Source organism: Rhinatrema bivittatum, chromosome 2 (genome assembly GCF_901001135.1).
Source record: "Rhinatrema bivittatum chromosome 2, aRhiBiv1.1, whole genome shotgun sequence".
In the NCBI taxonomy this organism is placed as follows: domain Eukaryota; kingdom Metazoa; phylum Chordata; class Amphibia; order Gymnophiona; family Rhinatrematidae; genus Rhinatrema; species Rhinatrema bivittatum.
This window is the reverse complement of record NC_042616.1, coordinates 460,324,580-460,348,676: the sequence shown is the minus strand read 5'-3', so window position 1 is coordinate 460,348,676 and position 24,097 is coordinate 460,324,580. Positions and strand designations below refer to the sequence as shown.

Below are 24,097 nucleotides of genomic sequence, written 5' to 3'. Positions count from 1 at the left end.
GATATTCCAGCACTGGGACCTACACCCAGCAGATCTGCCAGTGCACTTCAGTTCTCACCTGCCACCTGCACCTCATGTTATTCAAGTACTAGGAGCTGGGGCTCTGCCAAGGCACCGGGATCCTGCCCCTGCTATTCCAGTGTGGCAGGTCCTAGGGACAGCACGAGCAGATTTTTTTTTTTTGTCACCTCCCTGTTGGCTTACGTCAGGCCTTCACTATCTCTCTCCTCCTTTATTGGCTTCCTAATACCACAAGTAGCTGTCAGACTGGTCCAGGTGTGTCAGCTCCACTCCTCCTGTTGCACCGGGTTTATAGCCTGCCTTCTCAGAACTTGGCAGGAAAACTGCTACTGGCAGCTCAGAGGTGTCCCGGAGATCGCACACAGACCCACACACGGGGGAAAAGGATTTGCAGCAGATTAATTTTTATCCAGCTGTTGATACTGAAACTTTGACTTCGGGCTCAAATCAGAAGGCAGCAGGGCTGACAAGGTAAAAATGGCATATTTAAAGACGGGACTGAAGATCTTTTCTGGTGGCATAGGTCACTGGGGTGATTTATGTGATATGATATGAGGCTTACAGGGGGGGTAGATTCAGGAGTTGTATCAGAAAGTTATTCTTCACAGAAAGTTTGGGGGGGATGCGAGGAGCAGCCTTGCGGTGGAGGTCGAGGTAAAATCAGCGCCCGCATGCGAGAAACCCTGGGAGAAGCACAGAGGGATCCCCGGAGGGCAAGAAATGGGAAAAGCCAGAGACCAACTGGCATCTACACTCTGCCACAGGAATTAAATTAGGCAGATGAGAGGAGCCTCACAGTTCTGATCTCCCAACATTTATTTTAATTCATGAAAAATGGTGCCGCTTCTTCTTAAATAATAGGTTTTTAAGAATTTTTTTTAAAATAAAATGGTTTTATCATCCTCCTGCTTAGTATAGTGGTAAGTGTTCCCACCCTCTCCCCCCGTGCCACATGGGAGACCGGGACTCGGTTTCACGACCAGCAGATACAAAGTTTGATTTTTTTTTGTTTTTTCTTTTGGGAGGGTAGGTTCAGGAGCAGCAACATCAGGAAGCTCTGTGGACAGACGTGAAGGGAAAGCTGCTGGGTGTGAACTAAGCAAACTTAAGGGTAAATGAGAGGAAGCTCCAAGGGTGTAGACTCAGGGGCAACTTCGGGAAATATTTTTTCACAGAAAAGGCGGGGGATGCATGGAACGCCCTCCTGCAAAAAGGTGAAGACGAGAATCGCCACCAAATTCTAAAAGGGCACGGAATAAACACCGAGGATTCCTAGCAGCTAGAGAATGGAACTGAAGGAACGGGGTAACCCGTGATAACCTTTGGTGAAACAAAACCCCTGCATGGAGCCCTAAACAGAAGTCAAGGGTAACTTGCATGAAGCGGCAGTTACAACTCTGAACGCTTCGCGGGGCAGGCAGAATGGACCATTTTGGTCTTTATCTGCCATCATTTGTTAAATGAGGGATCATATTTGATCATCTACTTAAAATGGTGCAGAGCAAATAAGAAAGGTGGCAAAATCTGTCCTGAATAAAGTGAGATAAGTGGAGAGGGGTCATGCACTATGGCTGGCAGCTGGCCTATATCTTTAGCCGGGTGGGCAGGAATATTCGGGCAGGCTTGATGGGCTGGTTGGTCTTTTTCCACTGTCATCTGTTATGTTAGCATTTTACTTTACAACTGGAATAAAACCAAATATTCTAATAACCTCCAAAGTGTCTTGGAATAATGAGATTGTTTCTCAGGATAGAACGCTGAAATTAGGATAAATCGGTAATCTATTACAAAGCGCAGGTATTCCGCAAAAAAGCTGAATGATGCTGTGATCAGATCTACAAAGAAATGTTATGAAACTGTTGGGGAAAACATTCATTTTGATTTTGATCAATTTTTTCCCAATGACTGAACATTTTTTTTAACTAATGAGTGACATTGTTTTATGATATTTTTAGATACAACAAGCCACCTTATATATAAGGTCAGTCCCTCCTCCCTGGCTCTTTTTCGTTTTTATTACTACCAATTAAGCTGCTATTTGTGTCTAATCATACATGAGCAGAATATTAAAGAATGGTGCTGAACTGATTTCTTACATCTGTAATAATAAATCACTGTGTATGAATGTATGCTAGACACAGCACACCCTAGTGAGTTGTGGACAATTTTCAGTGCCAGGTTCAAAACTGCAACTTTAATATGGGGGACACCAAAGCTGGAAAAGAAAATCAGGAGAAAAGAACAGGACAAACAGATGGGGGATTAAAATCTGTTTGCATAAAGAACAGATGTCACTGAGTAGCAAGAGCCCAGGAGTGCAGCTTGTATGTGTGTGTGAGAGAGAGTGTCTATGTAAGGTGTAAGTGAGGAGGAGAGAGTGTGTGTGAGAGCATGGAGATGTGTATGAGAGAGGGCGTGTGTGAAAGAATGAACATGAGTGTGTATGTGTGTGAGAGAGAGACATAAAAAGTTAGTGAGGCCCTCCCTTCCCCAATCCATGACAATCTCAGGGTGACTGGAAATCAAAAAATCTCAGGTATGGAGCTCAGAAGATTTTTTAATCCTTATTAGTTTTAATTATTGGGTATTATTAGATGTTTCTTTTGTTTTTAAATATTTTATTGGTGTTTTGAGGTCTTTATAACATTTTATTAATTATTAGATTTTCTTTCATCAGATATTTTAGAAATATGTATTCTTTTTATTAGCATGGTTTTACTATTGTGATTCATAAGTTATATTTCTTGAATGTATTTTGTATGTTTTATGAGTAATGGTAATGTTACATTGCATATAGCATCTGGCTTGTTGCACTTTCCAGTTTAGTTTTTGTCTGTACATTTCTATTTATGCTTTCTGTATTTGTCTCCAACAATTAACTGACACTAATGGTATATTTTATATAATCTCTGAGATGTTAAATAAGATCTTATTTCCTTTTTCTAAAATTGATGCAATCATGTCAAATGATTTAAACATAGTTTTGCTGGGTGGCTAGAATGGCCAGAGCTTTCTCTATTGCACATAGGGGGCCCTTAGGTGTTTTTCTTGTAATGTCTTATAGTCAAATTGTCACATACAGTAAATTGCAGGCCAAGGTATGCATATTTTAGGGGTGTGCTCGCTTGATTATTTAGACAAACTTTGAAGTTTGTATTGGAGATTTTTTGACTCAGTTCTGCTGGTGATGGTGATCCAGGGCTACTGATTGATAGAAAATGAAAAAATATGTCTTTTTATTCTGTAGATGCAGCATTTCTATATCTAAAGATTGTGTATTTCTATCTTTCTAAGGCCAGCTTTGGAGTGGGGGATGGGGGAAATGGAGAGAGTGCTGAGGTCGGGGGGGGGGGGGGAGAGAAAGTGTGCTCACTGCCACTACTCCGTGTCAATCTTTGAGGGGGGGGGGGGTGTTTGCCCTTCTCCCTTTTCTTCCCCCCGCCAGTCTGACTTCCTTACCCTTTGCCTCGCGGAGCGGGGATCAGTTGCAGGGACAATTTTCACTCAGGGCACCATTTGCCTTAGAACTGGTCCTATGTGCACGTGTGTTTTTGTTGGTGGGGATGGGGGCGTCGCTAAGTTAGGTTTTTGCACAGGGAGCAGGCTATCTTAGACCCAGCCCTGACCTGCAGCATGGGTCTGAATTTGGACTCTGGCGATCTTTGACTTTTGAATTCCTCTGTCTCAGTTTACCCAGCTGCAAGGGGGATAATAAGAGTAATAATAATAGTAATAATATTGTTCCTTGTCCCTTCCCCCTCTCATATACCACTGACAGGAGTAAACCTCACTCATCAGCCAGGGCTGGTCGGGTACGATCTTTATGTCTCAAAGTTACTGCTAGTGCTCTTCTTAAAACTTGCACTGTGCCGGCGATAAGCCTCCCTCTGCAATTCCTAGGGTGGGATTTGTTCAGGCAGCATATCAAGGTACGCTTGGAAGTTCTTTTTTCATCAAGCTGGTGATGCCCAATGTAACTGGGACTATTTCTGCATCTTTCTGCCACATTATCATGGCCTCTGCATTTCTAAGTACTTGAGGATCTGTTCTTTCTCCACACATTGCACAGAACAGTCGCTCTCTACTTACACTTCCTTTTGCAATCCTGTTCTTGTGGGGGGGGGGGGGGTGTTTCCCTTTATTACTATGTCCGATTTTCTAGTGTCGAGCTTTTAGTTGGTTGGAATAGGAGTGTTCCAGGTGATCACAAACTGCTTCATTCTCTGCAAGGGTCAGAATCCCGGTGCCTTTCTGGTACAGCGATGTACAGTTTCTGGCAGAGGAGCCATGGCCCCCTTATTGTGTTCCTTCTGACATCCGCACCTCCCACCCGGTGACCATTCCAGTTCTCTGCTGCAGAATCTGCATTTGTCTGTGTTGCCAGTTTTCCTATGCATGCTGTGAGCATTCTGGCCGCAGTCCACTCTCCTGCGCTCCAGTTGTCAAGCTCTCATCTTTTAGTTTAAGTTCACCTCTCCTTAGCCCTTCCCATGTGATTGCTGAAGTAACTTCTCTGTATTTCCCACTGCATTTCTGCATTTGCCACTTGTTTTCCTTTGGTCCAGTTCTTTAATAGAGTTTTAGTTCTGTTGTTTGTTTCTTTCTCCGTGTGCGCTGGGGACTCGTGCATGTTCCTTCTGTTCTTTGGAATGCTTGTCCAAGTTTAAGGATGGAGACGGATTGTGGCCGCTTACATTTTGTACTTCAGCACTGTTTGAGTATTTGGGCCTGTTGATGCTGTTAAGTATTCCGGGAAGCTATGAGAATTGGTTTGCATGTATAATTTGTTTCTATAAACCCTTTTTTTCCTTCAGTTCTGGGATGTGCAATCTCAGCATGCACTGGGCATGGAAAGTTTCCTTGTTCTTACATCCAGTTGGTTGAAATCTTTCTGAGGCCTGTGTACAATTCCAAGTCTGGATGAAAGGACAGAGCTTGCATGTTGATTGATGGATTCCATCTTATTCTGTGCTATTAAAGCTCTTTTCCATGTCAATTTCAGTTCCCAGTAATACTATTTACTGGACTTTGCTGGACTGTTGCACCTTCATCTACTCCTAGATATTTACTGTATATACATATTCCTGATCAAGTTCCTTTAATATACAGTCTTCAGTCAGATGGATGCTTTCAGTTTTGCTTAATGTTCTACTAAGGAAGTTTGCCTTAGCCTATTTGTTCGGGCCAAATCCTTGTCGTCATCTGAGAAGCTCATCACTACTCAGAGTTGTTCTGTGATATTAAATGTAAATCATTAGTGTTTCTGGGATTAAGACTAAATCTGTAGCCAAAGAGTTAATAAGAATAATCTGTGGATTCAGTGCCTGGCAAAACAAAAGTGATGACAGAGAATCTCCCCGAAATATACCTTGCTGGATCTTGATGTTTGGAATGACAAATTGTCCATCTCTATAATTCAGATGTACTTGATCAATCCAGAGTTTACGCTGTGCATTTCAAGGCAATTTATTATTCGAGTGTGCGAGATGCTATCAAATGCTTTCCATACTATCCTGAGATTTTGTTTTTTCTTACAGTTGATCATAATGCCTTTATTCTGCAATAACTGGTCTTTGTTTCCAGCAGTTCCTCTCTTGTCACCCTCTTCTGTTCTATTGCCATAATGTTATTAGAGTCTATGTGACCATATTTTAGTCTATCTGCATCTGTTGCAGTAAACAGCTTATAAATTGTAGGTAGACAGTTTTTGAGGACATTACTTGGGTCTCCCTTTAGAAGGAGAAGTATTCTTCCTATTATTAACTATTGTTATTGGATAGACTAATGATAATACTAAAAGTAATAAAATATGTTATAACTTTCTATGGATGCTGTTATAGAATCCCTTCCCGCCACTTCCACCTCCCCAAAAAGGAGTTGCACGTCTCCCTCTAAAATGCTGTTAATTTGAAACATCTTAGAGGATAGTGAATACACTTCCAAATTATTTATACTCTTAGGGCTCGGTATCGAAAGGCTAGCTGGCTAACTGACCCCTAGGTTCATCAAAATGCTATAAATATAGCAGAAATAGTGCCTGCAATAAAAAAAAATGGGTTTAGTTAGGTTAATTTCCTATCTTCTGCATCACATAGGTAATTTCTGCAAAGTGCAATGCAGGGGGAGGGAGGGAGGGAAGGAGGGAGAGAGAGAATTTGAATAGGATGAATAGGACTCTCTATATATCTAGCACTGTAAATGGGCACATTCAACTCAGGATGGGTTTGGGGGTGATGGTGTTAGATACACAGTCAGAGGAATTAATTGCAAATTTGAAATCACTGAAGAATTTCTATCATTTGAATCGATGAAAAGTACAACAAGAGGAGTTGATTAGACTGCATAAATCGACTCCTCTTGTTGTGGAGGATGACACTCTGGCCCACGCGCGACCATTGGACCAACTACAGAAACTGGTAATAGCCCAGGCAGAAAAAATCCACAATCTAGAAAACAGATCTCATCAAAGACGTAACTGATGGAGAGCTGTGCCAGGTTCTGACTGTATGGCTTCAGGAGGTACTGAATTTGCCGAATTTTTCTTCTGCTTTGGTGATAGAGTGAACGCAAAGGTTGGGGGCCCGAAAAAGCGGAGATATGCAGCCAAGAGTAGTTATCGCCCATTTCCTGAATTATGATCATAAGCAGAGTATTTGGTTTGCCTCCTGCTGGACGCAACAACTATAACTTACATTTACATTTATTAAAATTTGGGAATCGCCTAACACTTAAAAGGTCTAGGCAATGAACAACAGTACAATCATAATATAAAACATATCAACAAAATAAAACATTCATATAAAATAAATCATAAAATCAAACAGAATGACACATTCATATAATTTAATCATGAAAACAAGTAAAAAGCATAAGTAAAGTTTAAAGCATGAAATTAAAAGCTGACTAATTATGATCACTACATAAAATAAAAATATAAACTAGAAAAAGAAGAATTAACAATAAGACAGGTTGAAAAAACAAGTTTTGATTTGTTTTCTGAAATTCTTGATGGAATCACATTATCTAATGTCAATTGGGAAAGAATTCCAGAGGAAAGGACTTGCAATGGAGAAAGCACATTCACGAGTCATATGGAGTCGTGCAACCTTAGGGGAAGGCACCTCAAGTAGGCCACGCGGGGATGAGCGAAGAGCTTATTTGACTCGCTAATGATAGAAAGCCAATGCAGATCAATTAAGGTGGATGTGATGAGTTAATTGTTGCGATTCCTGGCCGCAGCAGGCCTCGGCCGGTCCCCCCTACCTGTTCCACCGCCAGCCTCCGCCACAGCCTGGCGCAATGTGACCTGCTCCGCGGCAGGCCGACTGCAGCCTACCGTATGGCCGCGAACGCCATCCTCCTCCGTCCGGCGGGGGCTCTCCTTAGGCATGCGCACAGGAGGCTCCGCCCTTTAAAGGAGCCATGGCGGGAAACCTCGGCCCGGCCCCGGGAGATGACATCACAAGGGAGGGGTATTTAAACCCCACAGCAGCAGTCTGCAGTCCTTTGCCTTTGCAACAGGTCGTCTCCTCGGAGTGCTAGTTGCTGTTCCTGATGATATGCTATTGCAATAATTGATGATAGGAAAAATGGAGGCTTGGAGAACTATGCAAAATTCAGGCGGATGTAACAAATTTTTTAGGCCTGCAAGAACACGAAGTCTATAGAAGCCTTGGGTTATCACTTGTTTGATCTGGGGTGGAAAGAAAGTGTGTTATCAAGGATAACACTGAGGCTCTTAATGTGATCTTTAATCGGGAAGGTTGTGTTGTTTAGAGTAATAGCCTTTTCCTTGAAAGAAGAGTATGGACTATGAATGACCAGAAATTCTGTTTTGGACATGTTTAATGATAATTTTTTGTGTGTCAATCATTTGGTCACAGTAGAGAGACAAATGTCAAGATGTTTCAAATTATCATTCCAAGAGGGGTGAATCCTAATAGCAAACTATATGTCATCAGCATAGAGTTTTTAACAGTCAAAGAAGAGAGAATTTTGCAAATAGGGGCTAAATATATGATAAAGTGTGGAGGAAAGTGCAGATCCCTTTGGGCACCAGTTGTAAATTTGGAAGGGTTAGAAAAATCACCTTTGAATTTAATGACTTGAAAAAGTTGAGAAAGATAAGACTGAAACCAATTAAGAACATTACCAGATAGCTCACACTCCTGTAAACAAAAGAGTAAAATATTGTGGTCAAAAGTATCGAAAGCTGCTGAAATGTCTAAAGACATCAGCAGAAATTGTTGACTGGAGTCTATTCCGTGCCTCAGAGTATCTGTAAGAGAGAGCAATAAAATCTCAGTGCTGAGAGTTCGCCAAGAAACATATTGTTGGGGATCTAAAAGATCGAAGTTCTCAAGGTGACCATTGAGTTAATCTAGGACCGTAGATTCAAGGATTTTGGAGAAGAAAGGTAATGATGAGATGAGTCTGTAATTATTTGGATCAGTAGGGTCTAAGTTACTTTTTCAAAGAAGAGGACAAACTATTGCTTTTTTAAGGCTGGGTGGGATAGAGTCTTCGCTGAGAGAGAGGTTTATCAGTTTGGAAAAGATGAGAGCTAAAATGTTTCTGCAGGTTTTAAAATAGAAGAGGAATAAAGGGATAGGGGACATAAAGTGACATTCGATTTAGATATGAATGCCTCAGCTTCTGTAGATAACACATGCTCAAAGCTCTCCCAGCGACTGAAAATAGAAGAAGATGGATTAGAAAATAGTTAGGTACTGAAGAAAAAGACATGCATAATTTTTGGATTTTAAGATTGAAAAATATGAGAAAGGACTCCGCAGAAGCGGAATCGATGGGAGGTCTCTGTGATCGAAGTGGGTTCATAAGTCTTTTAGCACTTGCTCTTTCAGTTTTTCCCTTATCTTGTACCCACCAGCTGGGGCGTCTTTGGAGTATACCGCCTTCTGTTCCTTTGTAAGGAGCTCTATTTACTGTCTATTGCTCATAAAGGGTTATGGCTAAGCACATCCATTATATGAGTTGGAACATAGCTGATATGGAGTCCCCGATTAAACGTGAAAAGTCTTATCCTATATACGGCAGCATAAAGGGGACATTATTTTTTTTTTCAATTTATACTTTATTAAATTTCTTAATACATTTATAATGAAAAAGAAAAACAGGTACGTTTTTGGAACAACATTACCAAGGTTTTAACAAACATAAAAAGAAAAAGGAAATTACTTTTATGTTTTACCAATTTTAAGTCCTCTATCTGGGAAGCCATCAAATAAAAGAAAAAACATTTAGGAAATATTCAATCAATTTGAATACTTAGAGCCATATTTCCATTTAAACCAGCTACATTATCCAACAAAAACTGTTATACATCCCTCATCCACCCTTATCAGATAGAAAAACTTCTAGGTGTGCAGGATCAAGAAAGACAAACTTGTTTTTTTGAAATACAACAATATATTTACAAGGAAATTTGAAACCTTTATTTTTAAAGTATCTCTGCATTACCAAATTTTTTTCTTGCTCCAAACCAAAAGCCACAATCAATGTGGCTCTTGTTTGGATATCGTCTACTGACGCCTCCAAGAAAGATGTTAAGTTTGGGCTTTCAACAGATAAGAAATCCATACCCCCTTCAGGTGCCTTCCCCAATCTTTTCATATTTGATATATAATATATCTTAGAAATTGATAAATCATTAGATATGCCCAAAATTTCTTTTACATATTTCTTAAACAATTCCTGTGCCGATAGTGACCTTGTAAAAGGAAGGTTCAAGAACTGTAAATTTTTACTTCTTAAACTGTTTTCCAGGCCTTCAATTTGCTTATATATTATCAAAGTATCTTTAATAAAAGTAGCTCCACTTGACTGCAGTGATGTAATTTGTACTGCAAAGGTTGCACCTGCTTGTTCCACACATTCAATACGCCTTCCATGATCATTCAACATTTCCTTAGTCTGAGCAAAGAAATTTGTGGATTGGGCCATAGATAGAGATAAATTTCTCTCCATCTTAGTAACAGCTTTCTATACATCAAGGAGAGTGATATTGTCAGGTTCACTCATTTCAGATTCTGATAGTATTGGCAAATCAGTTACACTCACTGCTATTTTACTTCCACCTTCCTCAATAGCAGTAGGAACCTGAACAGATAGTTTATTCTTACTCTCCTTGACAGTTCTTAAGTCCATCAAGCTTGGGGTAGTCATTATATCACTAACCCCTTCACCGACTGGAGGTATGTTGTATGGCTGGTCATGGGCGGGACTAGCTGTTGCCCCCGACAAAAAGGAGATATCAGAAATGACTTCCCTCGAAGTCTGACTCACCCTTCTCACAAGATGAGTGTCCATCGGACCCTTTATTTCCTTTGCTACAGGTGTAGAAGTCGCAATCTTCATCTTTCTTTTTTCCCCCATCCATTTAGATGGAAAAATATTCTCAAGCAATTCTCCCCCAGGGGCGTGCCCCTTTGGTGCACGGCTTCAGCAGCGCGTCGGCAGCTGCGCACCGCTGCGACCCGATTTAAATAGTCGCAGCGGTCTCTCCCAGATGACGTCGTGGAGGCGGAAGTCAGATCGCTATCTCCCAGGCTCAGTCCCTTCTGCCCCTCTCCTCTCGGGCGGCTCTTTCCCAGCAAGGCTTCCCGGAACATTATTTTTATCCAGGAGTCGCATATGTCTGATAAAGAACATGTTAAATTATGTAGAGGATGTTTTTCCTAAATATTTTTTTTCTGGGATATCTAGGATCAAGGGGGTGGCAATACTGTTACACTCTCAAGTATCTTTTACTCCTTTGAGCTCCTGGAAAGACATAGAAGGGCGAATTGTTATGGTAAAAGGGTTATTTTGATTTCTGCTTATACCCACAATCAATATGATCACTCTTTTTTCATAAATATACTGAAGGACTGTTACCAGTTGGGTGGTGGTATAGTGATCTTAGGCGGAGACTTAAATTGTGTACTAGACCCAGATTTGGACCGGTGTTCATCTACTACAGTTTCTAAATTGGGGAAACATAAAGGGGTTCAATTTCTTTGCAATATAGTCTTTCCCTAGTAGATGTCTGGACTCTGGAGGGCTTTACATCCGGGGGAACAAGACTTTACCCACTATGCTAAAGCTCATCTGATTAAATCGAGAATTGATTATCTCCTCATTTCAGAATCCCTTTTAAACATTGTTTCTACTGCCAAGATTGGACACCTGCTTTGTCCGGTATTTTGCACTCTGGATATATTGGAGGGGGGAGGGTGCCCTGGAGTTTTCCAATGGCATATGCTAGACTGGTTAAGCCTGAATCATGATTTTCTGGCTTATTTGACTAAAAAATGGCAGCTATATGTAGTGGCCAATGGTCTGAATCAAGGGGACCCTGGCCTTTTCTGGGAAGCAGCCAAATCGGTACTTAGAGGGGACATAATTAGTTTTGTAGCCTTTAAGAATAAAACTAGGAATCAGAACATTTTAGCCATGGGGAAACAATTAACATACTCTAAGGACCAATGGAATGAAAGTAAATCACCTTTTTGGAAGGATAAATTCCTGTTTACCCAGCAGCTTCTGAATGACTCATTGCATCAGAAAGCTAATTATTTTCATGTTTCAGTAGAAGCTATTTCGTATGGGAACAAGCTTGGCCGCATATTAGCAAATTTAACTAAAACCCAATGCTTTTATACATTTATCAGTAACATCCATAGGCAGGATAGAACACTAGTCACCTCATCCTCTCACATAAGGGAAGTTTTTCAGAATTATTACCATACTTTATATAGTTCTGAACATTCTAATACAAACAATCAGGCCCGTTTTCTTCAAAATTTGAATTTATCCAAATTAACTCCTACACAACTAGAAGGCTTTCAGACCTTTCTCAATTATGGACATAGCCTCTGTCATTCAAGAGTTAAAATTACATAAATCTCCTGGGCCTGGTGGTCTTAACTCTTTATTTTTTAAGATACTGCAAACTCATATTGCACTGAATCTTTTGGCTTTATTTAATTCTATGGCAGCTGAGAAAAAGATTCCAAAACATGTTAGAGGCGGCTATTATCGTGCTGCCCAAACAAGGTAGAGATCCTACAGACCCTGGGTCGTACCGACCTATTTCTTTCTTAAATCAAGACATAAACATTTATGCCAAAGTTATTGCTAATAGACTGAAAAGGCTCTTACCTGATCTTATATCTCCTGAGCAAACAAGTTTTGTAATGGGCCGCGAGCAAAACAATAATATCAGACGTCTGCTTGTGGCATTGGACTCCTGTCATAGAAGCCATCCAGTTGACCTGTTATTAATCAGCTTTGATGCAGAAAAAGCTTTTGATAGAGTGGAGTGGGCATATTTATTTAATGCTTTGAAACTATTTGCATTTGGAGGTGCACGTTATTGTTGATTCTTCTTCTTCCAGCTTCCCGTTACAAAGAAGTATGAGGCGGGGTTGCCCTCTTTCCCCTTTGCTTTATATTTTATCTTTAGAATCTTTAATCCATACCTTAAAGGAAGATAGTGATATAACAGGCATGGTGGAGGGATCCCACGAGTTGAAAATGATGCTCTTTGCAAATAACATGCACTGCCTAAAGAGTTAGACTTAAGACTTTTGGCAGTTTTTCTGGTTTAAAGTTAAACCTCCAGAAATCAGAGGCATTGGATAATCTTGGGACCCTAACGTTGAATTGGCCTTAATTTCCTTTAAGATGGGCTTCAGATTCCATTAAATATCTTGGTATAAAGGTCCATAGATTCCCTAAGCAGTGGTACTCACTTAACTTTAATCCCTTACTCCGGGAATTCAAACAAAAATTGGCTAGTTGGTTAACCCTCCCCTTATCCTTAATAGGTCATTTGGCTCTTATTAAAATGATTTTAAATCCCAAAACTTTTGTATAAATTGTAAATGGTCCCATTTATCATTGCTAGTAAGGATCTCAAGGTTTTCCAATGTCTTTTTACCCATTTCTTTTGGCGAGGCCGCAGAGCGTGCCTAAAATTTTCATTACTAACTATACCTTGAGACAAGGGTGGATTGGGCTTTGCAGACTTGCGCAAATCTAATCTTGCCCGTCTATTGTTAGTCCTTCAAGAATGGTTACGTATTTTGGTAACCAGATCGATTGCAGATTTGGAAAGTGAATTTGTTACTCCTTTTAATTAGCAATATGTCCTCCATGCACAGTTTGGCGACCTCCCGCCCTCTTTGACCCAATTGTTAATGATTCATGTGATGCGGAGGGTATGGAAATCCCTCAGAACACATTTAGGTTTAAAATGGCAGGTCTCTTTATGCCTTCCCCAAACTTCCTACCAGGTTTGGGAAGGAGCCTTTTCTCTTTTTTTGCATACCCAAGGGGTGACAAGTGTTTCTTCTTTCATCGACTTACAAGCGGGGTCTGTTTACTCCTTTGCGTATTGTAAGGAGGACATACATTTCACACAGAAGGATTTCTTAACATATCTACAAATTCATAGTTAGGGAGGGTGATTTTTATCAAAGGGTTTGGGCAATATTGTAAATGGCCCTTTTTCAGCGTCTAAATCTCTAGTTTGTATATCAAAACTTTATAAATGTTTGCATGATACTAGCAATTATACTGTTTATTGGTGCAAAGTGGGCACAAGAATTGGAGGTTCCTATAATGACTGAAGAGCTAGCCGATAGTGACCTCCTAATTGGCCAAGCTATGAAAAATGTTATTCTCTAGGAAGTCCATTTTAAAATATTACATAGGATGATTTTTTGGCCCAACAAGGCTTTTGCTGCACATATCGCTGATGCCAGTGGCTGTTTGAAATGTGCACTTTCCTCTGCCTCCCTTAAACACTGCTTATGGGACTGTAATGTTATTCATGCTTTTTGGGACTCTGTCCAATCCTTTTTTGAAGCTATACAAGTTACTACCACCATGTGGTCGTCAGCTTTTTGTCTTTTGGGGTTCTCTCCGGAGATCTCCCATCAGTGAAGCTGCGTACATTGCTGCTACTCAAGGGCTGTCTAGTTGAACTTCCTTTCTGGTAATCATTCCCTTAATGCATCCATCTATTACTCTCCTATTGCTCCCTCTCCACAACCTTCATCAATTGTTTTCAATGTAAATCAGTGGCGAGTTATTATTTAATTTATGTAAAGCCTCAGACTTGCACTTATTGCCCCGGGCAATTTCCTGTTCAATTGTTAAATTGTTATACTAATACTAACTGTTTTAATCGTTATATGTAAAGTTTTTTGGAGACTCACTATCTAACTGTTTTTTATAAAGCCTTGGGCGGTATGTAAACCCCAGGCGATTTGCCGTTCTTTGTAAACCGGATTGATTTGTATCTCATACAGGAATTTCGCTATATAAAAATTATAAATAAATAAATAAATAGTTGCGTTACGCTTGATACTACAAGTACTGGCTGAAACCTTCGGGCCCTTCTCTGGAGATGTGGAAATTATCCTTTACAGATCTTTACCTACTTGAGACAACTGCTACTCGAGAAGATTCAGGGAAAACACGAGATGGTATTCAACAACTTTGGCGACTTTTTACTGAGTATCTTTCCTGTTATAAGGACACTGGAGCCACGTGATATACCCTTATGACATGCTTTTATGACAATATAGAGGGAAACAGTAGTTGGGGTGGGGTGGGGGGAATGGGGGAAAGGGAGAATGGATGTTTGGGTTTACTATCATTCCTTGTATATTGTACCATATGGTTTCATGTTTTCCACTACATGCTGGATATTGGATTTAATTTTATTTTTACTCCAATAAACATATTTTAAACAAAAAGCATCAGTCCCAGAACAGAACCCTGGGGCACTCCACTATTCATCTTTCTCCACTGGGAAAATTTACCATTTAGCCCTACTCTGTTTTCTATCTTTTAACCAACTGGCAGTAAACAGTAGGTCACTGCCCCCTATCCCATGACTTTTTAATTTCCTAAGAAGTCTCTCATGAGGGACTTTGTCAAGTGCTTTCTGGAAATCCAAATACACTATTGCAACTGGCTCACCTTTATCCACATGTTTATTTACGCCCTCAATAAAAGACCCTTCTTACCTGGCTAAATGGTGCTGAATATCAACCTCATAGTGATTTGGGCCACTTCTGACCATTTTGGATTTTTTTTTTTATACCTTTGTAAACCTCTTTAATTATATTTTATTTCTTGCAGTTGTGCTTATTTATGCAAATAATGTGGAATAAGATTTTTCCTATGCAGTCAAAATTTAAGAATAAGATCATATTTTCTTGCAATAGATGTTCTGAATCCAGGCAAGCTTGTTACATCTTTGTTTCGTAAGTCACCCAGAATTAACCATAGATATAATTTTATCTTTCTGCAGACGTTTCCTGGAAGATTTTCCTGGTCTGAGCTGCTTTGCTTAGCTCCATGGCTGGCTGTGGCAGTGGCCTTGCACTTGACTATCAGTTCCTCTGTGATAGGAACGCAGCATGGGGTATCATTTTGGAAACTCTGGCAGCAGCTGGTGTCATCAGTACCATCCTCCTCTTTATAGGCTTCCTGGTTCTCATCCCACGGATCTCGGATTCTACCAAGCGTTCCATCATCCCCATCCAAATCATCTTTCTGCTGGGAACTCTGGGAATCTTTGGCCTCACCTTTGCTTTCATCATCCGAATGAATAATCAGACCTGCCCGACACGTTTCTTCCTCTTTGGAGTCCTCTTTGCCATCTGTTTCTCCTGCCTCTTAGTCCATGCCGCCAAGCTGAAAAGCCTGGTAAGAGGTTCAGAAGGGATTACCGGCTGGACGATGTTATTGATTGTCCTCAGCCTGATAACCGTCCAAATCATCATTGCCGTCATTTGGGTAGTGGTTCAGCTGGCCAGGAACAAGATACCGTGCCACTTTTTAATTAACACTCAAGAACAATACATTCAGCTCAACCAGGACTTTGTGATGATTCTCATCTATGTTCTTTTTCTCATGGCCCTGGCTTTCCTCCTCTCTGTGTTGACCTTCTGTGGGAGCTGCAACAACTGGAAAGTACATGGCGTCCACGTCTTCCTCACTATGCTATTATCCATCTGTATCTGGATAGTCTGGATTGTCATGCTTCTAAAAGGAAACAGGGCATTGGGACATGCACACTGGTGGGATGACCCTGTCATATCTATTGCACTGGTCTCTAACGGCTGGGTCTTCATCATCCTATACCTACTTCCCGAGTTCATCCACCTCACACGGAACCCCACTGACATCGCAAAGAACTGCATTCCCACCCAGCCTGGCCTCCTGCGGCAGACGGGCGGGGTAGAAAACCGTGTCTTCAGGCAAGAGAATTGCCACGGTAAGGTGATCTGGTTCCAAACAGTGAAGCATACTATGTATCACTAGAACACCCCCACTAACTGATTCAACCCTTCCATGCCACTCCTAGCCAGTAAGGGTTACCATGGCTGCCCTTCCCCTCTGCTGTGACTAAGAATACATTTGACAGTAATACCAGAAATCTCTTTTGCCGAGCTGTTACAATCAACATAATTAATAAGATGCATATTTTTGTCACTGATTTTTATTTCCAAAGGAGAAAGAATTTTTTTTTCATAATTTTGAAAGCTCCTCTTAGCTGATCCCACGTAAGTAAATTGGGCTGTTGCTATGCCAATCACAATCAGAAATATAATCTAGGGTGGCCCTAGTACTGCAAAATGCAAAAGTAACAGGAATATCTCAGAAGAGAGTGAAGGACAGCAGATTTTTTTTTTTTTAATTAAAAGGTTAGACCTTTCTTAGTAACAAATGTAAAGAGGGAGAAAATAAAATATGCAGACTGATGATCAGCAGCACCAGCGAGAAGAATGAAGTTAGGAAAGGAGAGCGTTAGAGGCCATTAAAATGTTCACGTGTGGCTGTCTTCCTCCAAACACATCTATTGCGATGCATTGTCATCCTGCTTTCCACACTCCGATCGCCCATCTAAGAAGGTACCCTCTGGGACTAGTCCTATTATCTAGCTCTCCTCAATAACAGAAGTTAATACAATAGATGCCTGAAACACAACTTTGCTAATCCTTCATATGATGTTGTCACCTCTTACCAGAGTAGATGCTTAATCCTTAAAAGAACCATTGAAAGAGACTTTTCTCCTCTTCTTGGTTTTCTTCCCAAGTCTTTCTGCTTCCCTGCATCATTAATGGCCCTTCGGGGTAGGAATCTCTCACTCACTGCAGCTGGAGTTTTTTTAGACTCCTTGTCTGTAATTTTTCTAATCTCTTGTACATCATTGTCAATATTATTAGTGTTCTGCAATTAACTATCCAAAAGTACCTGGCATTGCTTGGGTTGTCTGGTTCAGCAGGCAGATGCAGTTCCTCAGTCACAACTGGAACAGGCACCACTTTCCCTTGGGTTCTGCAGAGCTCCAACACAGCTTTTCTCTTTACTATAATCCTGTCTGGCCTTGTTCTCAGACACTCATAGAAACATAGAAATGACGGCAGAAAAGGACCAAATGGCCCATTCAGTCTGCCCAGCAAGCTTATGGTAGCACCAACCGCGCCATACAGGTCTCCCCCATAAAGGTATCATAAGGGGGTGGCAACTGCCGTGCCAAACAAGTTACCCCCATACTTAGTTTCCCAAACTGTTAAAGTCAGTGCCCTCTCTCTGCTTCTTCTAACTCAACTCCTTCGTGGATATCCCAATTCTCCTTTCAGCTTCTCACTCCTTAACTCCTTCTGGAACCCCTTAGCCCTTCTGGATGCAATACCTGCTCCTTCTCTTTGTCTCAAGCCACTCCAGAGCCTTCCACCCTTCCTCAGTGACCAGCAGCTAATCCTCATGGAACAATCTCTTTTATACCACTGTCATACCTTCCCCTATTGGACTGAGTCACACTGCCACTCATACACCGGCACACTCTTCCACGCATCGCACTTGAGCCCTAAAGCTTCAAAATTCCACATTTTAACATATAGACTACATTAACTCTAAGTAATTACCAATATCCATATGCCATCTAGAGGTCAGAGTGCCACACTACGATCTGATCGACTGACCAATGCAAGCTTTTTATATATTTTTATTTATTTATTTATTTAGCATTTTTTTTATATACCGAGGTATAGCAGAGTTGCCTTCACTCCGGTTTACATTTATAACAACTTGTTACATTAAAAGATTTTAAAATTTAAATTTAACAATAAAATGAGAAATGGCATATAATAGTAGTATAAACAGAACAAGATGTACACAGGATAGGTACACTGAAAAGGTAAACAGAGATGTCTGAGTTTAAATCATAAAAGGAGGCATCTGTAGCTTGAGGCAGGAGAGATTGTCATAGGGGGAGATTGAATGTTAGCAGGCTATGGGATTATAATTTAAGATCATTGAGAGCTGTCCTTAAGAGTTTGGCTGAGTAGCCAGGCTTTTAGGTCTTTTTTGAAGGATTTTATGTTTTCTTGAGCGGTGAGGTAACGAGTTCCATAACTTTGGGCCAATGATGGAGAAGGCTCTGTTTCTGGTGGAGGACAGTTTGGCATGTGGAAGTGAGGGAATCACTAGTTGAAGTTTGCTAGTTGTTCTTGTTGTGCGTTGAGAGCAACGTATATGTATAATGTCATCAAGGGCAGAGTAGTTGGCTTTATAGATTGCTTTGTGAAGTATTGAGAGAACTTTGAATTCTATTCTTTTCTCTATTGGGAGCCACTGTAATTGGTTAAGAACAGGTGTAATGTGATCAGATTTTCTTTTACCAGTTAGGACTCTGGCAGCAGCATTCTGAAGTAGCTGCAAGGGTCTTAAGGACGTTTTAGGTAAACCAATCAGGAGGGAGTTGCAATAGTCCAAACCGGAAAAGATGAGGGCTTGTAGGATGGTTTTGAAATCATGGGGGTGAAGCAGTGGTTTTAGGTGTTTGATTACTTGTAGTTTGTGAAAGCCTTCTTTTATTCTTGTAGAGATGTGTTTTTTGTAGTTTAGATCATTGTCTAACCAAAAGCCCAGGTCTTTTACGTTGTCTTTAAGTTGGATGAGGGTATTGTCAAAATGGAAGGGTGGTATCGTTTTTTGTCCAGGGTCTTTTCTGGCGATTAGGATACATTCAGTTTTGTTCATATTTAAACATAATTTGAGATGGATTAGCATGTTTCTGATTGCATCAAGGTGTGAGGCTGCTCTTGACATTGCATCTTCTATGGAGGAGGAAATTGGAATGAGGATTTGTATATCATCGGCATATATGTAATACGTTATGTCAAGTCTTGATAGGAGATGGCATAAAGGAATAAGGTAGATGTTGAATAAAATGGGTGATAGTGCCGATCCTTGTGGCACACCTGTTTCGAGGGGGATAGGGTTCGATGATATATTGTTGTAGGAGACTTTGAAATATCTATTTTTAAGGAAAGATGTAAACCAATTAAGAGTTTTACCCACTAGCCCAATGGATTCAATAAATAAATAAATAAATAAATAACCTTATAATGATAACAGTCTGTTACACTGTAGATGCCAGTGAAATCAGCTTAGTTAATATTCAGAATTAGTTTATTACCTCTATGCTATCTATGTTAAGGGTCATTGTGCTGCCAGTTCATTGCCTGATTCAATGCAACTGAAGTGCAACTCACAGTGCTCTCTATATAGTTTCAGGGTAGTGAGCCTCTGGAGCACTACAGATATTAGCAGGCAGTTGCTTTGCAATTCCTCTTCTCTATGATATTTTTTGCCATGGTAAACTGATCAGTCTTTGGCTTCTTTCTCACAGAGGCCAAGTTATTACAGGTCCTCTCTAACCTACTAGCATCACCCCCCAATCAAACACTGGAGGGTATAACAGGGGGACTGATGTAAAATGTGGAGGTCAATGAACAACCAGCTTAAAACAGATGGGGATGCCATACTAGCTCAGCTAGATGCACTGCTATTGTAGTTCTTATGTTTGCTGTAAGGCCAATTCTGAGATCCTTGGGTAGAAAAACAAGGTATCGAGGAGAGTTATAGTCGTCCTAGAACTCTCACATGGAAATGTTGTCCTTCAGATCTCTCACACACAGCTCTTGGTGCAAGAAAGAACATATTTAGCAAGAGAAGGATGATTTCCTGTTGGCTCCCGTGAACAATAGGTGTAGTCCCTGTTTTATAGGACTGCCCTCCCTTTTTATTATATTTTTTTCATAATTAATAACAAATTAAGAAATAAACTCACACCCTCCCTTGCTATCTGTAAGAGGCACGCCTGTGTGAGACCTCACCTTTAGGTGTAGCTCTGGGAACCTGAGGTCTAACCCTTGAAGGAAAACTTGTATGTCACTTGCACCCCAAAGAGACACACTACTCTAAGAGCTGCAGTTACCTTTGAAGGTACACAGGTGTGAGGCCTGCTCAAAGGAGACCTCTTTCAATCTATTGCTCATGCAATACTACTAGAAGCCAGAGGTCCTTCACCTCCAGTGTACCTAGCTTTTGAAAGGCTGTGATTGTCTCCAGGGGCATATCTTTACACTTTTTCTTCATTATTCTTGGCAATGGGAGGATCCAAGAGTGCCCTTCACTCAATGTCTGCCACTTAATACACATCTACGCATGCCAGACACGCATGGACACACAGATTTTCAAGAGAGAATCTGATTAGATCTGATAGAAAGTGTTTTTGCACATAACGGCATGTTGGAAAGTGCTTGAGTCCTCTATCCTGCAAGTCTCAGGATTACATCGTCTGACTTAACTCCCCTTTTCTGTTCTTCAGATCCAGATTCTGGCCGGAGCTCTCCTTCTTCTCACCCTCGCTTCGACTCGTTGCCAATGAAGGTAAGGCTGACAGCACATGATTATTCTCTAGAATAAATGCATTTTCTCGCATCCAAGATCATTTTGATCAGTGCCTTATAGAAATTCTGAAACGTTAAGGAATGGGGAAGGAAAATCAAGATATTCTCTCCCTTGAAATCCACAGGAGAAAATGCTCTAACAGCAAGAGAGCAGCTCCTACTGATCAGGTACAATTATTACAAAGTGATGAAAAACAATAATAAAAAAAACAACAACTGGCTATTTGAAGCTGATTTTGGCCTTTGCCAATAATTCTTAACCTCCCCTCCCCCCCTCTAAAACCTAATCATGGATACCAAACATTCACACCACTCTGGACCTGTTGAATACTCCTTGAGCGAGCTCATATTTAAATGCCAATGAACGATACTGAAATCTGTTTTTTTGTGTGACCCGTTGTATCTAACGGTTGCTTAATTAGTTGTGTCTCGCTTTGAACTCTCTTGGTAGAAAAGAGTGTCATAAATAAAGCGATGACGTCAATGATGACGATGATGATAAAGATCAGAGAAAAAAAAAAAAGAGTACAAAGAAATACACTTGTGGGAAAGAGAGAGCATATTGATGGCTTTATTTTCCTGTCTTTCTTGACAACGGGGAGGAAGGGGAAGCGTGTTGAATGGTTGGGGAGGTGTGCTTGTTAAGCTTTGATTACACGGGTATGTCTGTAACCGCACTGATATCCAAATGCAGAGCTGCACACACCGTCCTCACTCCGAGAAAGAGAAAGCACTAGGATTTTTCTAAAAAAAAAAAATAAAATACAGAGCAAGCTGCTTGGCTGACCGTTATTTGGTATCTCAGCAGTAGTACTGGTGCCAGATCCTGCACAGGATCTGGCACCAGTGGGGGGTGGACGCAGGAACAGCAGCAGGAAATATTTTTTCACAGAAAGGGTGGTTTGCCCTCCCAGAGGAGGAGGTGAAGATAAAACCAGAGATGGAATTCAAAGGGAGAGGGATAATCACAGAGGATCCCTAGCGGCAAAAGCGTGGAAATTAAGCAGTGGGAGGGGAGGAACATGTGGTAACTTTTCTGAATGGGGGTAGCCTGTACGGAGCCGCACTTAACCCTGAACATCTTGCTGGGCAGACTGGCTGGACCATTTTGCTCTTTATCTGCCGTCATTTACTGTGCCACTTCGTGCTGCTTCTGCCGGTCTTAATTACCCAGGTGCTTGGTATGGCCTGGATCTGTTCTTTACTGCAGTGGCTGGTGCCAGATCCTGCACAGGAATGGATTTGGTGCCTCCCTTAGCTAAGCTCTGTGGTTCTTAAGAGGCCACCAATTAATAAGGGGAGAAGAGGGAGGTGCCATAGGAAGGAGACACACGTCAACGCGTGTTACGGGCTTGAATCCGGCTCTCTTACCAACTCATTCCTTATTTCTTCCAGGACTTCGAAGATGCCAAAGAGTTCACCATCCCTCGGCCCCAAACTCGCACTGACTTGTGGGCCCAGTACCGGACACATGACCTCAGCCAGTAACATAACCCAAAACAAGCCGAGAGGTGGCACTCCCCAGCTTAATAGAGTGCGGGGCAGACACTCGCTCACTCTTCAGCTTATGCTATAAGCGCGCAGGCAGCTGCTAGCTCGGCTTGTGGGATTTTCATAACTCTATGGGCAGCTCTGGTGTTATACAGACACATGGAAGAAAACAGCAATTTAGACTCCAAATGAAAAAAAACACACAGGGTGTGATTCATGCAGCCGCGCATCTCCTGCAATATTTGTCGGAAATGTCCGGGCCTGCACATCTGCTTGACTGAACTGAATGTTTCTGCAGAATATTGCCAAGCTTTGTTGCCAGCATGGAGTTGGGTACATAGTATGGATCAATCCCTGAAGGAAAAAAAAAATGAAAGAATTGCTATTATGATTGTTTTAAATTGCAGAATTTTGACTGATTTGCAATTAGAATTCAGGATTTTCAACCTACTTCACCAGAGTCTTTAACCAGGAGCTGATATTTAGAGAGAGAGAGTGAATGTGTGCATGCATGTGGACCTGCAGGGCCAGTTCTTCCATTAGACAAACTAGGCGGTCACTCAGGGTGCCAACATTTGTTGGGGGAGGGGCAGGGGACAGCAAAAGCCCTGAACATTCTCCAGGTGCTGCCTACCCACTTTTAACACAAGGCACCACAAGAGAGAAGGGTGGATGTGGGAGAGCTGGAGACAGAGCAGAATTGGTTGGGTGGGGGAGTTGTACAGAGTCAGTGCTGGACGGATGGAGAGGAAGAGGGCGCTAGGCAGGTGACGGTGGTGTTGTGGGCTGTAGGGTACAGATAGAGAGAGAGGGAGGATTCTGGGCAGGTTGGAAGTGAAGAGAGAGAGAGGGGGGATGCTGGTGTGCTGAGCAGAGAGGGAAGGGGAATAGAGAGAAGGGGGTCTGGGCGCTGTGCACAGGGGGGCAAAGGGAGGGGTCTTGGGCAGAGGGGTGAGGGGTGAGAGAAGAGGTGGATGTTGAGCAGGGAGAGAAAGAGGGGAAGCCGTACTACAGATGTGTAAGGGACTGGGGTGGAGTGGGGGGGAATGCACTCATGATTGAAGGATCGCCTGGATGCCTAATGCCCTTGCGCTGGCCCTGCAGACATGTCCGATAACAGTAAGACAGCAATACTAGAAACATCTTTAGCTATAATTCAGCTGGTAGATAAAGAATATGATTAAGATGTCCTTATTTTATTGCAATTTATATTTATTTATATATATATATATACTCTAGATTAAAAAGTTGCCTACATCAATATATTTATTTAGAAGCTGCTCCACCATTCAAAATGCTAAAATCATAGTTAGTGGACAAAATCAAGCATAGTCCCAAAGTACTTTCATTCATTTGTACCTTGCATGCACAAAATCACATATATATATCATGAGTATTGCTAAAAGGCAAGATAAAGAGTCCAAAAAAATATCCCATTTCAACTCCATAATTAAATAGGACAGTATTACAGCCCAACCCAAATGACAAATAATTATTGTAAGTTTTTGGAACCTCCCCCTCCCATCCTCAACAGAACCCCATGCAGGCATCACACAAACCCAAATTATGACTTGGAGAATACGATTTAAAACAGGAAGTGTGGCTATAATGAAAAGGTGTGCACTTTTAGTACCAAAGGAAAAAAAAACATCTGCATATGACAAAAAAAGAAAGGAGACCTAGAAATAAGACCAAGAAATAAAACCATGCAGAACAAATAATGTTTGAAATAATTGAATTGGTCTTGCTCCTTAATGCCCCCCCCCCCCCCCCCCCCCCCCCCCCGGTTCTAGTGCTCATAG

The 24,097-nt window shown here is 41.3% G+C and overlaps 1 protein-coding gene across 1 annotated transcript; it reads left to right on the top strand.

Moving 5' to 3' along the window:
• The first annotated feature begins 267 nt into the window (after nt 1–267).
• On the top strand, nt 268–23,187 carry LOC115084977 (retinoic acid-induced protein 3-like). The gene is made up of 4 exons (XM_029590467.1): nt 268–492; nt 15,350–16,318; nt 20,723–20,784; nt 22,200–23,187. The coding sequence occupies exons 2-4, from the start codon at nt 15,397–15,399 to the stop codon at nt 22,290–22,292; spliced, it is 1,077 nt and encodes a 358-aa protein (XP_029446327.1). The 5' UTR covers nt 268–492; nt 15,350–15,396; the 3' UTR covers nt 22,293–23,187.
• Nucleotides 23,188–24,097: the final 910 nt, after the last annotated feature.

What these genes read in the sequence shown, in the direction of transcription:
- LOC115084977 (XM_029590467.1), top strand. Translation starts at nt 15,397, where the DNA reads ATGGCTGGCTGTGGCAGTGGCCTTGCACTTGACTATCAGTTCCTCTGT. An exon ending in CAGGCAAGAGAATTGCCACG is followed by an intron (nt 16,319 to 20,722) that starts GTAAGGTGATCT and finishes TCTGTTCTTCAG; the next exon opens with ATCCAGATTCTGGCCGGAGC. An exon ending in TCGACTCGTTGCCAATGAAG is followed by an intron (nt 20,785 to 22,199) that starts GTAAGGCTGACA and finishes TATTTCTTCCAG; the next exon opens with GACTTCGAAGATGCCAAAGA.